Source organism: Pocillopora verrucosa, chromosome 12 (genome assembly GCF_036669915.1).
Source record: "Pocillopora verrucosa isolate sample1 chromosome 12, ASM3666991v2, whole genome shotgun sequence".
NCBI classification, from domain to species: Eukaryota; Metazoa; Cnidaria; class Anthozoa; order Scleractinia; family Pocilloporidae; genus Pocillopora; species Pocillopora verrucosa.
The window spans coordinates 2,314,941-2,337,366 of NC_089323.1; the positions used below are offsets into that span (position 1 = coordinate 2,314,941).

At 37.6% G+C, this 22,426-nt stretch overlaps 2 protein-coding genes across 2 annotated transcripts; both read left to right on the forward strand.

Moving 5' to 3' along the window:
- Positions 1-341: 341 nt before the first annotated feature.
- LOC131783233 (very-long-chain enoyl-CoA reductase-like) lies at positions 342-9,354 on the forward strand. Its single transcript, XM_059099961.2, has 15 exons — positions 342-443; positions 1,447-1,497; positions 1,807-1,858; positions 2,146-2,190; positions 2,286-2,366; positions 2,478-2,500; positions 2,902-3,014; positions 3,746-3,851; positions 4,076-4,092; positions 4,495-4,550; positions 5,106-5,149; positions 5,344-5,401; positions 6,209-6,297; positions 8,151-8,196; positions 8,760-9,354. The coding sequence occupies exons 1-15, from the start codon at positions 438-440 to the stop codon at positions 8,885-8,887; spliced, it is 915 nt and encodes a 304-aa protein (XP_058955944.2). The 5' UTR covers positions 342-437; the 3' UTR covers positions 8,888-9,354.
- A 139-nt stretch (positions 9,355-9,493) lies between these two features.
- LOC131783234 (uncharacterized) lies at positions 9,494-17,250 on the forward strand. The gene is made up of 7 exons (XM_059099962.2): positions 9,494-10,605; positions 11,076-11,113; positions 11,997-12,109; positions 13,008-13,204; positions 14,549-14,657; positions 15,049-15,196; positions 16,570-17,250. The coding sequence occupies exons 1-7, from the start codon at positions 10,563-10,565 to the stop codon at positions 16,768-16,770; spliced, it is 849 nt and encodes a 282-aa protein (XP_058955945.1). The 5' UTR covers positions 9,494-10,562; the 3' UTR covers positions 16,771-17,250.
- Positions 17,251-22,426: the final 5,176 nt, after the last annotated feature.

The window sequence follows — 22,426 nt, forward strand, 5'->3', positions numbered from 1 at the left end:
AGGCGAAAGGCGAATGTCCGGTGCTTTCAAATAACCGGGAAAAAACCTGGTTTTCCAGGTTGGAGGTTGAGCGTGGGGTGAATCCCTCATCCAAGTCGGAGTCGAGTACTTTAAAAATAAAATGAACCATGCCACAAGGAGAGGGAGAAGAATACAGAAGCACAGGAAAATCTGTCATTCAGTTGATGTTCTCTAGAAGTACAGTTCATTGACGCTACTGTTTCGAGAAGTCACGAAACGAATCATCTCTAGGAGCCCGTGGCTAATGGCTCCTGTCATTTCTTGTCCTAGAACTTCGCTACCGCGCCAAGTCAAAAGTTGCGAAGAGCTGGTGACTAATAGCCACCATTGGACGGGCATCATCTCGATTGAAAGCTGTATCTGTGAGAGCTGCAATTTTCCAAGGAAATAAGCAAAAGCTTGCTGATCCAACCATCATGGAGGTATGAGTAGCCTCTAAAATTTTATATTCTATGTTAGTTCGGTAATGTATTTATTGTTTGAAGTTCATCGGCGAGTTTTCGAGACTGCTGGTTGTGCAATCATGCGACGTGACGCGAAACACATCTGGTAATAACGCTGATAAGAAGTCCTCGTAAATCCCCAGGCGTAACATTTCTACATTTATGTTTTGATATCTCAACGATTAAATTCTAAAGAAGTATCTGCCATGTTTATTCTCAGCCGCAACCTCTTTTTTGGGCTAAATTTTAAGTACAGTTAACTTTTAGACTTTGTACAAATTTTTAGTTGTTTTTTTTTTCAAGTTGGCGACACCCAGTTGCAAAGGTTGTTAAATTTTTTGCTTCTTTGTGACATCAACTAAACTTGAGCAGATCTTAAGCTCGTGGAGCATTTAGTTTAGCCACATGATCAGCTGTTATTAGTCACGAGATTCCAGAAATGTTCTTTTACAATCGCCATGAAGACATTGTTTTCAGTTGATAGAAACTGAAGTCACGTGAGTCATAACTTATCATCATCATAACTTAATTTGGGCATGGGCATACATAGCAAGGGCTACTACAAGCAGGCATTTACTTCGAGGAGCTGTATTTTATTTTTATAAAAATACTAGGAGACATTTTCTGAAATAATATAAATGGTAGAGACATTCACCAAGAAATGGATAAGATGACACCAGAAAGAAGAAATCCTTACCCCTTCAAAAAATTAAATTTATAAATTTATTGAGAAGAAATTACAGAACAATGAGCAAAAAATTTAACATGTTAGTAAACATGTAAACCTACCTTGACAGAGATCTGCTGGATATCTGTTTTCTATTGCTGGGTTTTGAGCATTTATGATTAAGACATTGCAATAATACAACTGTACAATTAAAATTAGAGTTAATATATATAGTTATCTTAAGTCTCTTACTCAGATAATGTGGTACTAAAAATTTTGACACATCAACTTAACTTCTTCGTTTAACTTCTAAAGGTTGAAATTCTGGATATCAGAAGCCGAAGGGTTTTACACACCTTGAGTGAAGTGAGTAAGATATTTACATTACAAAATGTGATTTATACAAAGCATGATACATTGCATTTAAACCATATACTGGCATACAATAGAAATTGCTGTTATGTTTTCAAGCAGACAGTTCATAATATTGGTTTTTTTTTCTTAGTTTTTATGGGACTCACAACAGTTTTATCTGTATCTGTACAATAAAACTTACTCAATATGTAAGCTTATAGCACTTTACTTTTCACATAATTCAATTTATGTACCAAGCTGCTATGCAAAGATTTAAGTAAAAACCAAGTACTGATTGCTTTGCCTATATGTATAATCTAGTTGACTCCTTCATCTACAATTGCTGATATAAAGAATGCATATCACAAGAAATGTAAGTAGCTCTGAATGTTTTGTCTGTCAATCCTAAGTGTTAGTGGTGAAATTTAATAATGTCGAGAATATTTGGTTTGGGTGTGTAGTGTTTTTTGTTGTTACTTTGGATTTACTTGTTTGAATTTTAATATGTTAATGCAGTTTATTGCTAAACTAGAGCATTTAAGTAAACATTTTTTTTATTTTATACTTAACACATCATCCACAATTTCATATTTGTTTTTTGCTTCTAAGAACTTAAAAATATTGAAATATTAAGTATCAAGAGATTGTTTTATTTCTTAGTTCCCAAGTTTTATCCCGAGAGGCAATCATTTCGCCTTGAACCAAGTGAGTAATTTTTTCATCTTTTGCCCTTTGAATTGCAAAAAGTTTGTGGTAACTCTACAATTTTGTTAATTTATTTTAATTGCATTTGATTGAAGAGGGAAAGTCATTAAAGGATGAAGAAACTTTGGGCTCCTTGGAGATTAACAATGGAGGCAAATTGTACTTCAAAGATTTAGGTATAAAACAGATTTTCAACCTGCGTCTTTCCTCTAGTCTTTATAATAACAGTATTGCAACCAATTTATCAATTTTATGACTTATGAGTGAATCCTTTACTTTTTTTGTAGGTCCACAAATTAGTTGGACAACGGTGAGTAACTAGGCCATCTATGAGCTTTCATTTTAACCCTTAAACTCCCTGAAGTGATTAACAATAAACTTCTCCCTAAAATATCCATACATATATTTAACAAACAGGTAATGAGAAGATTCAGACCTATTACAGGTAAAAGTTGTCATCCTGATCTAAGACCCAATTCTTACAAGCAGCTTATATACAAGGAAATGTGTAGCAGCCAGAGGAGAGAATTTTTGTTGATTAATTTTTTTTTTTAATTTTTTTTTTTTAAATTTGTGGTGTAGACTGGAAGTACATGTACTTTGCATCCATATCTGGTTAGAACATTGTATATCCAGGAAATGTCAGAGTGATATTGTTCAGCTGTGATTAAATTTTGAAAATATTCTCCTACTATTAAATGTGATTTGCAGGTATTTTTAGTTGAATATGCTGGTCCACTAATTGTCTACATGCTTCTCTATCTGCGACCTGCTATTGTGTATGGAGCTGGTGCAGCTAACAAGCCTTATGCCCCTGTTGTGCAGTAAGTATTTTTGAATAACTTTATTTTTCTGACTTCCTCTGTTTGGATTTGCTTCTTTATTACTTAATATTTAACTAATGCCTTTCAACTCCTACCTGATCTGTGTACTTGTTTATTTTTTGATTCATATTTCATGTCTCTGTTCATTCATTGATTTCTTCATTCAGACATTCATTACAACCATTTAACCCCTAAGAGTGACTAACATCTAATTTCTCCTTACAATATCACCCCTGAATCACACATTAAGGTCATGAGAATAAAAGAAATGATCAGCAACAAAAGAAGCTTTTGATTGGTAAACAAATTCTCCTTGTCAGCACCCTAGGAAATGTATAAAGAACAGTATGGGGAATATTCATACTGATCTTAGAATGTATAGGGTTAAATTTTTTTTTAATTTCCATTCATTTATTCTGACATTTACTGGTATTCATTCATTTTTCATTTATCCCTTCATTCTTTTTTTCATTCACTGCTTGCTGTTATTCTTTTTACTATTTTTTCCTTTTTGTCTTTCATTTCTATCTTTCATGTATTTGAAATTCTTTTTCTTTCACATAATGTTTTTATGTCTCGTTCATTCATCCATTCATTCTTGTTTTGTTTATTTTTGTCTTTCAATCTTTCATTTTTCCTTTGATCTTTTTCTTGTCAAACTGAACAGTTGTTAAGACATCAAAATAATGTATTTTAACATCAAAATTAACTTTTTGTTTTGACTCTCACAGTATAGCAGCTGCTTGTTGGTCAGGACATTATGCAAAACGTTTGTTAGAAACACTTTTTGTTCACCGGTTTTCCAAAGCAACCATGCCATTGTTCAATATTTTTAAGGTAAACACAAGCACTTTTCAACTATGTGTTGATAAACAGAACTTTAGGTGTCTTAAATTGGGGGCATAAGGTTTTTTACTGTGGTACACATTATTGTACACAGATCAGTGGTTTTGTTTTAGTTCAATTGTTGTAGCCCATTCTAGGGGTTAAACTTTTTACGGTGATCATATTTTCTAATGTGTTTTTAATATTTTTGTTTTTTCCTCATGGTGATTATGAAGAACTCTGGTTACTATTGGTAAGTTAGAGTAATATTATTCAAGAGTATGTTGCCACAAGTGTGGTTTGAATCAAGTGTTGTTGAGTTTGCATACCTCAAGAATGGTCATCCTCAGGGGTTAGGGGAGGGGAGGGAAGGGTAGGAGAGGAGGGTAGGAGAGGAGGGTAGGGTAGGGTTGATTGACTCACACATGTAAAATTAAGCATACTAGGAGAGAAATAGGAATCCCAAGTTGCTGTTAACAAGTAACAATAGAATTATAAGCGTGCTAGTATTATTGGAAGAATGTGACCAAACATAGTATTTTAGGGCTGTTAATCATATTATCTATGAATGTCTGTTGTTATGAGGACCTCTAAGCAATACTTTTTTTGTGCAATCATTAATTTTTACCAGCCAAATTTATGTATCTTTCCTTAGGGGATATGGAGCCTTGGTTGGTTATTTTGTGAACCATCCATTGTATACGTCACCAAGTGAGTTAGACAATACTTTAAAATGCTCTAATTTTTTACTTTATTAAATTTTTTTGAGCATCCTGAATGCAATAGCTTGTTAGAGCAGATGTCTTTTTTTTTCAGCCTTTTGACTTACCCAGTGTGTGCATCTGTAGCTCTTGTAAAAAGCTGAAGGCTACAGACAATATATTGCCATACTTCAAATATTTTTTATTATGCTAGTCTTCAAACAGCCATACTGACTGTTAGATAAATTACAGTATTTCCATGAATGTCTGATTTGATACCAGACACAGTTGAACATCTGCAAAGACTGCCTCCCATGAGGACACTTGCACAATAAGCAGAGGGGAATTGTTGATCCCACCACTCAAACTTACACGTCATTGTCTCACCTGGCTTTGAGATAGATAAAGTAGTGTTGTTACACAAACTCCAAGCTCTGTGATCTAAAAACAGCGTGATTGCGGGTGCCTGCTAATGTGCTAGGATGTAGCAAATTAAGCATGTGATTGCATTTCAGTGCCCATTATCACATCATGCAACAAATGAATTTTTTCATTTGCTTATTAGTGTTTGGGGATGCCCAGATTTATACTGGACTAGTTATGTTCCTGGTGAGTTCTGTTCTCTCTTTTAATTGCATTTGCTCTATAGTTTGTTGTTTTGATTAGAGGGTTGAGTAATTTATATCCCACATTTCAAATTACAAACATTTCTGACCCCTTAACAGTCAGCAGGCCTGTGTAACTAATATTGCATTCTCTCAGATTCATCATGGTTGCATCTTTTTTTTCCCAATCATTTCTAGTTCAATGAGTATGGAAATTTTGTCATCCATTGTGCATTGAGGGATTTGAGGCCTGCAGGTAAGTTTGAAGTATGACATGCTGTGTTATTGCATTGCTGCAAAGATGTTCTCTGGATTCATAGGCAGTGTTGTTTTTTTAAGTACACTTAGTACAATCAATATCTGATTGGTAGTTGGAGAAAGATGTTGTTTCTTTCAATGAGCAAAAAAATCATGAACCCAGCAGAAAAGCTGTTTAATTACTGGTAGATCTAGAAAGTCTTGAGACTATCCTGCATAATTTGGTACAGAAAACACTTAGCCAGCATTTTTCTGAGTTTAACCATGATTTCCCTATACACCTTAACATCAGTATGCATATTCTCCCAACTGTTAACTATAAAATTGCTTAGGTCCTGACACGGAGAATTTGTGAAATGATCCAGAGCTTCTCTAGTTGGTAATCATTCCCTTTATTTTTGTGACGTTAAGGTGCAATTCAGGGATGATATTTTAAGGAGAAATTAGATCCTAGTCACACTTTCCTGTCAAGAGGTTAAAGTTATATCTAACTCTAATTGTTCTCATTTTTGAAGCTGCTAGCTTGCAGGCCAGCTTCTTTAACCCTTTCACTCCTAAGATCCCATGAGTAATTCTCCTTACTGTCTGCTATACAATTCTTGTGATGTTAGTCGGGAGAATTTGGTATTGGATCAGCTAATAACCCTTAACTGATATTTTTCTCTGTTCTCATCACTTGTCTGCTTGATATTGTATGAATAATGCAGGGAGAAGTTATGTCTTGGTCACTCAGAGAAGTAAAAGGGAAGATTTTACCTGTAAGACTTAGAGTTTTAAGTTTTGTTCCCCTGTTCCTATGCTACAGGCACTAGAGAGAGGAAAATTCCCTTCCCAACCTCCAACCCCTTCACCAAGCTGTTCAGATTCGTCTCCTGTCCAAACTATACTTACGAGGTGAGTAGTGTAATTTATGTTTGTAATTGTGATATGTAGACAGGCTGGCTCTGTTCAGTCCAGAGCTGGTTGAAATGGGGGCCTGTATAAACAATGACAAGGTTAGACCACAACACCGGGAGCTTTTTTTCCTTCTCTTTGCGAGAAGTGTGTGGGTTCTTTAACATCCCCTGAAAACTAACACAGAGCAAAGGCAGCATATTCTCCTATCTTGTTTTAAGACTCTGAGTGTTGGTCCGGTCTGTGGTTTGAACCCTCAACCTTCAGCTAGGCAGTCCGGCGCTCTATAACGTGAGTTAACCAAGTGCTGAATGCTTTAAAGCTAATTTAACAGAATTTTTTAAATTAGTTTTGACTGCGACCGCGCCACCCTCTTAATCCATAAGACTTGCAGCCAAACCAATCTTGACATCTCTTGCTTGACCTTCACCACGTGTGTTTAATTAAATCCCCTTTGGCTTCAATTATCTGTACTTATTTTAGGATCTCCAGTGTTCGTCTGGTCTGGGGCTTGAACCCTTAACCTCCCGTAAGGCAGTTCGGCGCTCTACAACGTGAGCTAACCCAAAGTGCTGAATGCTTTAAAGCTAATTTAACAGAATTGTTTAAATTGGTTTAGGTTGCGACCGCACCACCCTTTTAATCCGTAGGACTTACACTGAAACCAATCCTGACCTCTCTTTCTTGACCTTCACCACGGGTGCTTACTTTAAATTCCCTTTGGCTCCATGTGAGTTTTCCCTTTGTTCTGTTTGGCCATTGTGGTTACCGTCTAAGGCAGGGCGTGAATTTTTTTTTTTTTACTGATAGCCACTTGGCTCCTAAATTCTTCAAATTGGTAGCCAATTCAAAAAAAGTTGGTCGCCATTCTCAAAGACAATCAAAACCTTTTTTTTACGCTGTCATCGTTCTGGAAATTAAGTTAGGGAAAAGATCTTTAACGTGTTACAAAGTGGACACTAGAATGTATAATATACAACGTTCAAGCTCACCTAAATCCAAGATGGTGTCTAGTTATAGATCGAGATGCATGTGCTGCGTTTTAAAAACAAACTTAACGAGGAAGTTTGCCGCGGAGTTATCTTTGCAAATCTTTTTAATTCACTATATCTCTAAGTAAGGTTATGATGAAACATTCTAGTCGCCAATTTGGCGACTAGTTTTCAGGATTTGGTCGCCAAAGTGAAAAATTTAGTCGCATTGGCGCCTGTATTAGGCGTAATTTCACGCCCTGGTCTAAGGTCGGCAGAGGACTCCAAGCCTTTAATTTCTTGCAAAGGGTAGGGAACTTAACCTCTGATTTTGAGATCTGACCTTGTTTCCAAAATTGGGGGCATCTGCAAAGTTTCCTTTAAAAAAAATTAATTGGAAACTGCTTAATGCAGTTTGGCGAAAGTCCCCCGCAAAGTGTTGTAAAGCGCATTAGAGCATTAGTGTGGATAGTGTGCTATATCTACATCACCTCAGGTTTGATTCCCAGACGCTTAATCTGTTGCTATGTCGTCAAATTCTTCTAGATAGCGAGGCCTTCGTTTTTACGGAGTCTCTTCTGATGTATCGAAAGAAGCGTACGTAGGAAAATATGTTTTTTGCGAAAATGGAGGTGATCTTTTCCCCTTTAACCACGGAAGATAACGCTATTGAATCACACTACTGATACTCAAAAGATGCTGTAACCTACACTTTAGAACTCTTGCTTTTTTCTCTTCTACTTCAAAATTTTCGATGAGCAGCAGTTCGCAATATGACTTTACCTCGATGATAACGCTAACAATAACGATCCCGCTAACAATAAAGATTACGCAACAATAACGATGAAAATAACGATAACGAATATGGTGTTTCTCACCCAGGTTGGTGCTTGGACGTCATTTGCTGTGATGACTCAGACCTTGTCAGGTAGGTGACCGACTTGTGTGGCACTGGCAGTGTCTTTTTCTCTATCCAGAAGACTTGAATGTTTCGATAATATGGTTTAGAATCAAGTTTCGAGCAAACATGTTTGCCAACGCGAACTGCGTGTGCACGCGCATCTCCTCTAATTCCGTTTACTTCAAATTCACCATTAGCATTGTTTAACAAAGGGGTCACTGTGGTGTCGTGGTTTGCGCGCGAGACTCTGTATCAAGAGGTCTGGGTATGAGCCTTAGTCTGGTCATGGGCGAGACACGTTACTCTCACAATGCCTCTGTCTACCCAGGAGTGTACATTTGTACCGGTGAACTTTGAGACAAACTTAACGGAATTCGGGTAATGGGGTGGGGGGTAACATACGATGGGTACACATCCCATCCTGGGAGAGTAGTAGCAGTTCTCTTAGTCGGGTAACATTTTGGAAATTGGTATGAGCTCTTGCCTAAGTGTGACTGTGTAACTCCCCGTGGAGAAAACGTTTGAGAGGTCTGGGTTCGAGCCCTAGTCGAGTGGAGACTCCTTTTTAACGCGTTTTTCTTCCGTTGCAGTTGTCCTTTTCCTCTTGGCCGGATTCTATCAGATGTCCGTCTGGGCTATTGGCAAACATCGAAACTATCGAAAAGAATTTAAAGATTATCCTAAAGGACGGAAGGCAATTTTACCTTTTCTGCTATAAACATCTGGCGGGAACTGTTCCCTCGAAAGAGATGAACAACCGTCATGTTGGGATTTATTTAGTGAGAAACCAAAGATAGAAGATTTCATCCCTGATAGTTACCACAAACTTAAGGAAATTTTCCTTATTACATCATTACCTTTTAAAGAAGGAAGAAGAGAGAAGAGAAAATTTCTAACTTGGGGATATTATGTGATTTAACTATAAGTTCTCAGAACTGAAATTTTAAGAAACAGTAAGGGAGAGTTACTATTTAGTTCTAGGGGTGAAAAGGTTATATGTAATTCGATGTAATGCGTCAATACTTTGCCGAGGAGAACTTGCAAACTTTGCAATTTTATTTGTTCGTGTGTGTTATATCTCTCTGAATAAGTAAGTGTTATAATTTTTTTTCCCCTTAAACTACTGATTTTTCGGTGAAATTTTGGTGATACCTGAGTGATGAATATTAAATTATGTGAGAAATGCCTGAGTCTGTTCTTTTTATATATATATTCGTTTAATATAGCAACTCAAAGAAAAGTGATAAAGGGGGTAAGTATTTAATCCTTATGTCCCGTAGCTTCAGCAGGCATATTCTCTACACTGTTCTTTATATATCTCCTACGGTGCTGACGATGAGAATTTGTTTGCAAATCAAAAGGTTCCTGCCCTGGTGACCATTTTTAATTATTTGATTTGCTCTCCTGAACTCATCACTGGCTCTACGCTCAGATCTAAAAGGGCTTTAACTGCTGCGTGTGCCTCTGTCGATTTACCAGTTTGACGATCAAGTGTCAGAAGGGTTTTTGCCACTGATCGTTCAAGGCAAACTTTTATGCACCGCTCTTTGTCTGCTTCTCGTTCGCAAGATGCCTTCCGTTTACGAGTCGCGACACCTAGGCATGGTGATATGAGAGAATGACTGAATTAACTTACTCTTTCTTTACTAGCTACAGAAGATATGGGATCAGGATACTCTTCTGTTGGACCATTTCCACCGACGAAATGTAGACTACAAACGTAGCTGTCCTTCGTGCACACAAACGAGTCACCTCGATGACATAACCTTATCCACCTTTGCCTTCTCTCCTTTAGTCTAACTGCCCCCGGAAGATGGAAAAACTTGACTGGGTCGCCGTTAGCGTTTCTTACCCAGGAGTTGAAGTATCGCGAATCAAGGCCTCCTCACGTTCTACAGCGATTCGTGGGCACTAATTTCCTGTCGGACGGGGATTTATCTGACAATCTACGCACTAAACACCCTGAAAATACCTGATCAGATACGTCACTGTACGCAGAACTAGTTCGATTATTCCATGCCGCAACGCTTCGCATCTGCTTCAACGGCAACGAAATGACAACTTGCTTAAAAACGATCAAATAAATGACAAAAGAACGATGTCAATTTTGAGCGAAGAGACGCTTCTTGAAACTGGGAAGTTATTTAAGAAAAATTTCCAAAGCCGAAGTTCGGACACATGAGCTGCGAGCTCGACTCAATGTCCAAACTTTCGGGGTTTGTTTACATCAAAATTCACGTGATACTACACGTGACCTCTAAAGCCCAAAAAGTGAATTATATTTGATTGGACAAATTTATTAGCTATGTAATAAGAGTGGTGTGACAAAACCAAGTACGAGCAGAACTAAGTGGATCGGTCGATCATAACTTTTGCTCGCTCTTGTGGTCAAAATGGCTTCTTCTAACGCAAAGGAAATCAAGACGATGAAATTATGTAAGTTTAGTTCGATTCTTGGTAAAATTTCCGCACAGCCCCATACTATTGTAAAAAAACTGTTTTCCCAATGGCAATGTATTGTTTTGGTAATTTTTTTTTCTATCCAAGAACTAAATGCGTAATGTAGTATGGGGCTGAGCGGAAATTTTACCCGATTCTTTGCTAATACCAAGATGTGATCGAAAATTGCGGTCTAAATTTAAATTATGATATCGATCGTACGAACGATCGATCGATCGATCCATCGATCATGTGATTGAGCTCAAAACAATTTCAGAGCCTATGAGGTTACACCTCTGATCAGAAAATCATAGGCTCCTTCTTTGAATGCCGAGGTATAGGATTATGGCATAGGATTAAAGCATAGCATTATATCAAGATCATTCATTGTGTAAACTGAGCATTACAAGAGATGTATTTTAAACTTTTCTTAGAGTCGTTTTATCTCTCTTTTTGAAATTTCATAGATAGCCATATCGACAGGGTCAATAAGGAATTGCAAGAGGTCAGTTTTTCTTGAACTGTTATGAAGTTTCCAGAGCAGGCCTTGCCTATTAACAGAACATTGATCATGATGGAATAGTGACGTTCATAATTCATAATATGACAATCAAGCTAAGTGTGTTAATGCATGGTTAATTAGGTGTACACTGATCATTCTGTAGTGCAACCAAATTCCTCAAAGTTTGATATAGCCAGGGGGAGGGAGAGTTGGGTGGGTTACAAGTAATGTAATCGAAAATTTTTTTCCACCAGGGGTTAGGTTGTTGTAAAATAATTAATTATCACTTATTCTTAAAAGAGAAGATAATCACATGCATCTTAGGACTTTGCTTTGGTTTAACCTCTTTAACCCTTTAGAATGGGTAGCATTAAATCTCTCCCAACAATATATCACCCCTGAATCAAACTTTAAGGTCATGAGAACAAAGGAAATGATAACCTTCAGAAAAAGCTATTGATTGTCTGAGAAATTCTCCTGGTTAATAACATAGCAAATGTGTAGACAGCAGTATAAGGAATATGCATGCTGATGTAAGGTTGTAAAGGTATAATGCCCTTGTATAAGTTTCAACACCTTTCTGGCGATGAATGATGCTATAAAAATTGTGTCACATGTAGATTCTGTGCTGAGTTGCCCAGATTCAAGGGAGTCCTCTAAATCCTAGGCATCTTTGTGTACCTTTATAGCTTCTTGCTATCCCAAAATTTATCTTTTACAAACATTTAGTTCAAGACAACTAACAAGCTTATCAGGTTGAGGGTATTATCTTGATTTTAAACCAAATTCTCCTGTCTACTTCACAAGTAAATTTATGGAAGTTAGAAGGGAGAATTACTCATCAGATCTTGGGAGTTAATGTGTTACTGTATTGCATTTTTTGAAGCTTGGTTACAAACATGGAGATCCTTTGAAAGTGGAGGATGTCAATAAGTTTGATCAGATGCACTATTATGGAAGCAAAGCAGTCAATGAGGCAATAGATATGCTAGGAATAAGGTAACACACAAAATTTAGGCCATTTCTGGCTCTCCAACAATTGTATCCAAGCAAGATCCTAAAGACCTTTTCAACCCTTATGTTTCAACTATGAATTGGATCCCATATGATTTATTTTTTCAAATATTCTTAACTGAACAAAGTGTTTTAGAATATAGTCCACTAAGATACAGAGAAGAGATATTTTATTTAGTAAATAGAATATCTCTTCTCTTACATGGATTTTTTTGGGATATCCAATGGGCTGCAGCTTGGTAAGATCATATTTGGTCTTACTCTTGCACCAATTTTTTTATTTCATTATCATGTCCTAAATCTAATGATAATAAAGTTCTGATATAACACACACTGTCTTTGGTTGAAAGAGCATGCTCTATCAGAGTATCATCAAGCATGCTGACAACACTGTTGTTTGCTTTGGAAGTAAAGTTTGTTTTGAAAATCGAAAATAATGTATGAGAAATTTAATGGATTCTTTATTATAAAACAAGTAGAGAATCCTTGACTGTGCTCTGTTCTGTTATGAAGCACTTAGGAAGCAGCTAGAGCACTCAAGAAGTAGGGAGAAACACAAGGTGTTATCATATGTTTCTCCCCACACTTCTTCCATGCTCTAGCGGCTTCCTGTGTGCTTTACAACAGAACAGAGCACAGTCAAGGCTTCTCTATTTGTTAAATTAGATTATTCCTTAAATTTGGAGAATTTTAGGGGGAGGGGTGGGCAGGTCTGATGCTATTTTATCGTTATCCCCCATTCCTCACTTTTCACTCACTTCTCACAATCCCCCCCCCACCTAACCCCACCTCCACCCCCACCCCTCTAGAACTACATTCCAGCCATGTTAGCCTCTACAGTGAACATTCTGTGCAGAATTATCTACCTATTTTTTTTACTCAGCTCATCTCACAAGATCCTAGATGTAGGCTCAGGTCTTGGGGGTCCTGCAAGGCATTTGGCTCACACCACAAATTGCTCTGTCACTTGTCTTGAGCTTCAAGAGGATCTTCACTCAGAGGGGCAAGATTTGACAAGGAGATGTAACTTACAGGAGAAAGTAACTCACATATCAGGAGATTTTCTCAAAATGGACTTAGGTCAGTGAATGATTTACCCTTTACACCCTAACATCAGTATGCACATTCTCCATTCTGTTCTCTATACATATCATGAGGTGTTGATGAGGAGAATTTGTATAGCAATCAAGAGCTTCTTCTGTTGGTGATCATTTTCTTAATTCTTGTGATCTTAATGTTTAACCCTTTCACTCCCAGATCAAATTTGTCATTCTCCTTACTGTCAGTCATATAATTCTCATAATGTTAGTTCAGAGAATTTAGTATTAGATCAACTTATCCCCAAATTGATATTTTTCTTTATTCTCATCGCTTATCTGGTTGATATTGTATTGATATTGTAAGGAGAAATTCTCTGTTGGTCACTTATGGGAGTTAAAGGGTTAAATGTCTTTCACAGTAAATGATTGCTATTGATAGCAAATAAATATTAAACAGTATGAACTTTCCTCAACCACTGACTTTGAAAGGCTGGTTTTCTTTCTTGGAATAGACTTCTCTAAAAATATGTTAATATCTAGCAGCAGCTCATTAGAACTAACACGTGATATTTACACATTAAATGAACTGAAAAGAACAAGCTAACCCCACTAGCAGATTGAAAATGTCCAATCACGACTTACTTATGCTACTTGAGGGTGTGAAATAGTCTGAACAGTATGATAAACATTTTGATAAATTTCATCTGTATTTATTCGCTTGTCGTTATTCAGAAGTTTATTTCCGGTCAGTGGTCTTTATTACTTTGCTCACGTCACTAACACGTGTGGAAAATCACCAGGAAAATCACCTTTTCATAATTTTGCTCTCAGTGACTGCCTAAGTATTTTGGAACAGTTTTTAAATATAGCTGAATTTCTTGAACAACTTGTATTGCTTCATCACAGAGGATTATGACCAATAACATCATGGTAGAACTGACCAATTAGTTTTTCAAGCCAGACATGTAACACCCAAGTGACAAAAGGCTCCTCACTTATCTTTGATGTTAACGTTTGCTCTGGTTGTCACAACCACGGTTGCAGTACTCTTTCTGACAAGAGTCCTTATCAGGACTACTTTCACCTCCACAGTAAGACTACAGGATTTACTAATGCTCAAAAGAACGTCAATGGTGTTAATCTTTTGTACAATGGCACTTAATACGTAGGCTAAAAAACGTTAACCAAAAAGCAAAGTGGAGAGGGCTGTTAAATAATAAGTTTTTTTCATGAAAAATGTTAAGTTCAAAGAACAAGTTGTGGGCAAATGCTGCAAAAATGCGCTTCAAATATGCAGCACAGTTTAGCTATCATTTGATAGCTGAGCTAGTGATTCACCACAATTTGTGAAAATATTTTGATGAACGTTCTCCCCTTCTTTTAGGTGATGGCAGTTATGATTTTATAGTGTCTTGGCTGGTTTTTCTCCACATTCCAGATAAGAAGAGTATATTTGAACGCTGTTTTCATAATTTGAAACCAGGAGGAAAAATGTAAGATCCTCGATGATAAGTTGTATTGTGTAAATCTTTCCACTTCTACCTCACCTGCCTACCCTCTCTTCCCTTGGTCCACCTTCCCTTGGTCCACCTTCCCTTGGTCCACCTTCCCTTGGTCCACCTTCCCTTGGTCCACCTTCCCTTGGTCCACCTTCCCTAATACTTCATAACTGGATATTAGTCATTATAGCTGTGCTTATAACGCTCAATAAAGATATATCCTCGCTCTTTGTGGAGTCTCTGTGGTTCAGCGGTAGAGCATCGGAGCGCGGAATCCGAAGGGCTGAGGTTCGATTCCTCATGGGGACTGAGAAGTTTTTCTTTTTCTTCTTTGTCCCACGCTCGTGACAAAACGAAAAAAATCTTTCTTTATGTTCTTTTCTAGTTTTATTGAAGATTTCTATCAGAAGTCAGGTGTAGATTTAACCGAAGACGACCTGAGAGTTTATGAACAAGACTTGTACATGAGCAATCTCGCTGAAAAAGATGCTTATATAAGCCAGGTGAAGGCAGCAGGGTTCACCGATGTCCAGGTAGGTCAATTTCCAAATTCGTCTATAGTTGGACAAAATCGACTACCTTACCTCCCCAAACTCGGCTTCACCAACCGCCCTATATCGTGAAGAAAAGATGATACAAACTTACCAAACATTGTAGAGGTGTTGAGTGCTTTATGGTATGAGTCCATGGTATCGCACTTCGCATCCTTGTCAGCGGTGCATAAATAGCATGCGCAGATGACTTAAACTAACGCGCGCACATCATAGGCCTCCATTGACGAGCTCAAACCAAGAGAATATATACTTGATATTCTCTTGCTCAAACCACGTGCAATTTCATGATCCGTAGTTTTTTCTTCTTTTCTGGGTGGGAACGTCGAGGAAAGTCGACAAAGATCGGAAATATATGGAAAAGAGGTCTTAATTCTCTGCAAAATCCCGCTTTCTTGCTATTAGTGATAGCACCGCGAATTTTTGTTCTTCTTAAGCAAATTCTTACGAACTCTTGCTTCAACTCATAATGATGAACATGAGAAAACTACGCGTTTCTGATTGGCTGACAACGAGTGCAAATAACAAAAAAAATGTTAAAATTTGTCTGTCTTGCCTTGCTGAGATGTTTTTACACGTAAATTAGTAACAAGTAATAGCATGATTTCTCCTGCAATTTGGTGTAATAAGCACTTGTAAAATCTTTCAAAGACTACAAATTGCATTCGCCCTACGAGCTGGTGCAATTTTGAATTGGTGCTTAATAACACCAAATTGTAATCGAAACCATGTTACTACCTTCTCCTATTATATCTCTATGATTGGTCAATTTAGCGGGCTGTGTTTCATTGTACGGCCCGCTAAATTCAATACTTACTTTAAACTGAAAGCTTCCCTTTCTTCTTGAACCCAGAGATGTGATAACTATCTTAATAACCCCGTTTCCTCGATTTTTACGGTAAGTGACGGAAAAGACTCGGTCTGCAACTTACACGGTTACCGTAATTTCCAGCCGACTACCCGCAAACAGTTGTTGGTGCGGGTTATAGGAAGGTGCGGGTAATCCGATAATTTTTTAAAGCTTCCGGTATACTTTTAAAACTTTAAGCAGGAAAAAAACAGAGATGATAGAATCCACTAAAGACACTCTTTAAAAAACCTGTGCGATAACTCATTTTTTCGCGCAGACTGCTCATAATAATAAGAGACTTTTATGCTCTTGATGAAAGCCGATGCAAATCGAGAACATATCAGCAAGACTCGATGATAAAGCTTTTATCTTGTTTGTACTCTTACTTTCTTACCTTGTGAAGTTCTCAGCTTGTTTCTTTGTTTATTTTAAAAAAGAGGTACATGTATACTTCCGTGGGGTTCTTTCTTGACATGTTTTATTTTTGTTTCTGTTTCTTTTTTAGTTTGATGATCTGACCGAAGCTTACCTGTCGTTCGTTTCAAACAGACACCAGGAATTTTGCAAACAGAAAGAACGCCATGTGCGGGTGATAGGGCAAGATGCATTCGATTCCCTAGAATATTTTTACTCAAAAGTTCTTTGCGTATTCACGAAAGGCATTACGGGAGGTTGTCGTGTTATTGCGACTAAACCAGTTTTGTAGATCAAAGTTAATAGTTTCCTAATTAAAAAAGACGTTTGCGCATTAAGTAGTTTTAAAAAATATATTATAAAATAATTCAAATAGTACGCGCGCTCTGATTGGCCATAGAACCATTTTACATGAGCGTATGTAAACACGGTTTTCATAATGAATCTTCTCGCGGAGTTCTCCCTGCTATTAATTTAGCTGTAACTCAGTTTCTTTAAGTTTGTTTTGAGTACAGTAATGGAAGCAGAAGTTTTTCCTAATTTTTCTTTGGAGTTTAATTTTCCCAGTATTCAAGAAACGGCCGAAAAGCCAAATGAACAACAACAACAAGCACGTCGCTTTCCTTCGTTGCAAGAAGAGGCTCTTTCTTTAGTTATTTTATAAAAGATAGGCCCGATATTATCTCGTGTTATCTCTTATCTCATGTTCTCCCAACCTCCTGCGTTTTCACATCAGGCTATGTAAACACGGAAACCATTTTACATTTCTTCAGTGACAAACTAAGAAATATATAATATATATATATATATATATATATATATATATATATATATATATATATAATAAAAAATATTCCATGTTGCCGAGTGTCTGTTCACGGATAGATCACAGAAGACACCAGTCATAGACGTCAAAGAGTGGCACACGAAGCGCAGCCATATTATGCGCGCATAGGAGAGTTTAGAGACTGGTACCGAGTGAAATAAACCGCTACTTCTCGTGCCAGTCCCTCGCGTTATTTTAGTTCGGCGCTTCTGGCTGAAACGAGCTTACTCGGAGCTTTAAACACAGACTCCACGCTAGCTGATCTGAGGTCTGTCTTTGTTCAGGCCTTAGAACAAAGCATATTGATTCAAAATATAATCGAAGCTCTGGACAATCGTGTAAATAGGAGAGTCTTTAGTGAACGGTGGACTCTGGGTAGAGATTGCAGGGCCCATAACTTGGGAAAAATCTTGAAAGTCTAAAATAAATTCTGAAAACACTTTTGACAAATGAGAAGGACGATATACGTAGAATGCAACAAACAGCAAAAGTGCTAGAGCAACAGAAATAAAAATTTTAGCTACAGATTTGAAAAAGGATTGAAGGAGCCATCGCCCAGAATGCCGCGACATATCCGGGACCTTTTGCGTAGCCAATAGCGCTAAATTTTCCTCCGCCATCACTCCTTAAGAGGCCTACCTGTCCCAGCGCGATTTATATTTCCCTGGTCAACCCTCGAACTGAACAAAGAAATTTCCTTACGTCGCTCTTGTCTTTCACATTAGTAACAGCGCGCTTAACTCAATCCTGCCCTTCGAAAGGCTTTGAATCCGAGCACGAAGTCAGAATTCTATGGGATCTTTTTCGGCTTACGTAACTGAGGCAGTCTTGAGAAACTTATTACAGTGGCCAATCTTCATAATCAATGAATTAATGACACCAAATTGACTACATAACGGGCCTATCGTTAGCTCACCTCACTAAAGATCTTAATAACGCTTAACACGTACGTGTCACGTCAGTAACGCGAAACGGCCGAATTTCGCACAGAACCACACACGAACTTTAAGATGACAGGATGTAATACAGTCGAATTTCTCAGTGATTGAAAAAAGTCTTTTATTGTTTCGTAGTCTATGCTTTGCTGATGTTAGCAGCCTTTTGTGATTTGACTACACTGATATTATTCTGAAAAGGAGAAACAACCGAACCAGACAAACACAAAAATTTGATCCTAAAGAGATGCCGAACGCTTGACAAAGAATTAAAAGTGATATGACATATTGGTACTATTTTTGAAAATCACGCAAATGCAATGGACTTCGTTTGTTTACGAAATTTCTTTTCCTTTTCCCGTCTGACTGATATTAGGTCATTTTTAAGAATCATTTCGAGGAAGTCGAGCGAAATTATGCCTAAAACTTCAATCAGATGAAAGGCAATTTTTCAAATCCGGTTGGGGGGTAATCCTTAAATCACTAGAGGTCAAAAACTAAATCCGAGATACAAAATTCACGTAATTCCGATAAAAGGACTAAGTCTTTATTTGGGATGGTTTCCACGGTCTTAAATAGCTTAGCACAGGTTAAAACTTTCGCTGATGCCGTTTAAAATCTCCCTGACCCTGGAACTGATGTAGATGCCTTCGTCTGTGTTTCTTAGGCATGAACAGTTTTCCAAATGTTTTTTGTCACAATAGAAGGCAGATGAAGGCGCAACCCTTTGAAAACCACACACCACCAGACAATTAACAAATGTGTAATATAATATACAACGATCCATCCCGGATAGAGAAATCATTCTTTCTCAAAGACTTCCTCTTTTTCAATCTGTCGAAAGGAAGATCGAGATGTAGGGTAAAAACGCCGTGGGAGTCTTCCCTGTGCGGTTGTTAAAGGCGAGAAATGGTGCAATCACAGCTTGTTGCATTATGATAAACTCATTAGCAAACATGACCAAAAGTGGTGTGCCCAAAATAGCTTCTAAACTGCCCTTGAAACAATAGACGCCATGTATTTACTTGTTCGGGTAACACGCGTTGCTGAAAAGTTAACATTTCAGGAATGTCGCTAAAGCAGGGTACAAAAAAAACCGACCGTAGATGGAATAGTTCAGAGTTGTTAGTGGCCTGGTGATCTTAATCCTACAAAATGCACAGGTCATGAGAAATATTTATTTAACAAACAGGATTTCTGAGCGGCACACGCGCCGACCCAAGGACTTACTGTGCAAATGCCCCAGCTACAACTGTAAACACAGATTTAAAACGTTCCATTCAAAAATAAAACGCTTAATTATTTTAATTCGGAGGCAATATTTTCTTCCGAGTCGGACTAATCAGCCACTAAGTCATGCTAAAGACATAAAAAAGGAAATACATTTGTTGTTCAAATAAACATTCAGTGGAAAATTTTTAGCACGGAACACTGTATCAGAACAGAACAGGAAAGTGGTTACTGTAAACGCAACAGCTGAAGATGATTGACAAATTTGGTGAGATAGCACCAAGTGAATGGTTTATCAGTTACCATATTTGGCAACCTTTCCGATTCACGACTATATATAGGATCAATAACTTGAACATTGCGAGTTTGTAATTCATGCATCGATAAATGCATCAATGCTTATCACATGAAATTGTGCAAAGGCGTGCAATCACGGACGAAACTGCGAATTTTATTGCAAAAAAACACTATGGTATTTTTGTTTTAATGCTAAGATGTTTGGGAAAAAGTGAAAATAGCTATTAAAACAAACATTTAAGAAGAAAAGAAAGTGAATTTCGTTATTCAACTTTGCTTGATTTCGAATACGAGTTATGAGTAGTTTTAAGCTGAAATCAAAACACAAAATTTATTTTGAGAATAACCGAAAAACAGTATATGACATGCAGGCCATTCAGTTGATTTTTCGGTAGTTTATTACCAATCAGCTAATTAATTGAGAGTTGAAAAGAGGGCGTTTCCTGAATGACAGGAAACTTCACCAACATGCGCGCGCCATGACAGATGAACGATGAAACCTAACCTATCATTTTAAAACATCTTTTTTATTTCTGACATTGTCAATAACGGAGTCACCAGCAACGTCGTTTAAGAAGCAATTTCGGGGGAAAAAATATGCAAATTATGGGAGATTTTCTCTACGTGAACCTTTTCGACCATCACAGATCAAGATGGAAAAAATATCAAGTCATTTTTCAAAGCTACATCGCAAGAGGCTGTCATCATTTGAGGTTTTTCCAGTCACGTAAAGCTAAATCATTTTATTCCTTTCGATTTCAAGGGGACCTTTCTATTCGAGAAAGACGTTCTTCGACAGTTACGCGATATTATCTGCATGCGGCTACCTGACAATGTTGCTTATTTAAAACATTTGGTTCAGTTTTGGGTAAGTATTTCATTGCAGTTAAAAATAGACAAGTGCGGACCCTTTACCACATGGGAGGGAAAATGACAGTCCTGAAGTATAAACAGTAATACTATACAATTACAGAACTCTAACCTGCCTAAGGGCTAAAAATGCCACCAAATGAAGACACTGTGTGAAAAGAGCCTGTGGCCTCTATGAGCGGTCAATTTATGTCAATAGTTACATTAGCTAGCCACACGGGGCAAATGTAAGTCAATTTTCAAATACATTGAATTGCTGGTCAAGGATCGTAAGCAAGATATGGTTCACCGTGCCAATTTGGCAAAATTACAAGCACTCCTCAGTCTGCGGTTGGTTTATGATGGAAAACAGTTCCGGGCCGAGGTACTGAGCTCGCTTACGCTGAGTATTCACACACCAGTGCTAACACTTTCCTTGTTTTTCCCCTTGACTTAACTTTGAATAATTAAGTGATGCTTTCTGATACAATTCGATAATGTTCCACCCAGCAAAGACCAAATGTATGTTAGTTTCCTTTGTTATTGAACTAAGCGTTGGACACCCCCCTCACCAAAGCAATTTTTCCCTCCTCCTTAATGTCCTATAACCCATACACAAATTTTTGTTATTCATCATCGCTCGCTGACTTGATTTTCGTGGCCACCACCGAACAGAGGTAAAAGAACGAAGAGACAAAATATCTCTTTCGTCCTTAACCTATGTCACCCAAAGTAAATGTTTGTTTGCTTTATTAAATTTCTTTTTTTATTGTGCTAATTTTGTCAAATACGAGCAATTGCCCAACTTTGAGAAGGTCATAAATCAAATTAGGCTAATTAATGAGAGACACGGTTCGTCGTATAGGTTTACCATCTTGAATGTTTTGCTCTGTGTACTATCTTGCGACCTCCTTAATAAATATAAGAAAATAAAGCACTTTTATGAGGGAGGGCAATTCTATTAATCTTGGCACTTGTTACGTATCGTGAATCCTAATGTTTTCTTTGGAGGGAACTGAATAAATCAATGATTAATTGCTTCCTGGCTTCTGAAAACGGCGGCGGTCTCAGACTATCTCTTTCATTGCGATTAAAATTGAAAATTTGTTATTGGAAAAGATAATAGTTATTTCAGGAAACAGCAGGATTAATGATTTGATGTAAAAGCTTTTCAGCCCGTAGAATAGATTTAAAGGGTTGTGTCGTAGAAAGGTGTAAATCTGTTAAGATCACTTCTTCTCCAAAGTTTAGTAATTTAAGTATGGAATCGTATGTGTAGCTGAGACAAAGTAAACCTCAGGCCCCTGGGAACGAGTTTTATGATTTTGGTCCGTAGAGGGTACTAAATTTTGAAAATCTAGTGCCATTTGGCGCATTTTAGAACTTTTTTCAAGGAGAAGCTTTTTGCCATTTTCTGGTGATCCTAAAGCCAGTTCTTTCGCATTGTCACATAAAATATTCGCGACTAAACACATTATTGATAGTGTGTTTGTCTTTCTCTTCCTTTAACCCGCGGGGTTATGCCCCTAGGTATTCCTACGGGTATGAAACCAGGTCGATTCGATCTCGCCGCCGTTGTTTCTTCGCTTTACGCAAAACGTTCTATTTGTGTTCGTTGCGTGACACAGCGACCACAAAGGAACCCAGAAATATTCAGGATTGCAGATGATTTATACTCTGACAAGAGGGCAATACAGCTCACGCAGAGCTGGCTCGACAGCGCTTTAACATCAAGTGTCGACAGACGTGAAGTCTTTAAACTAATCACCACTGGTTTCCGGTCATAGTGGTTCGTAAAAGAGATTAGCTGC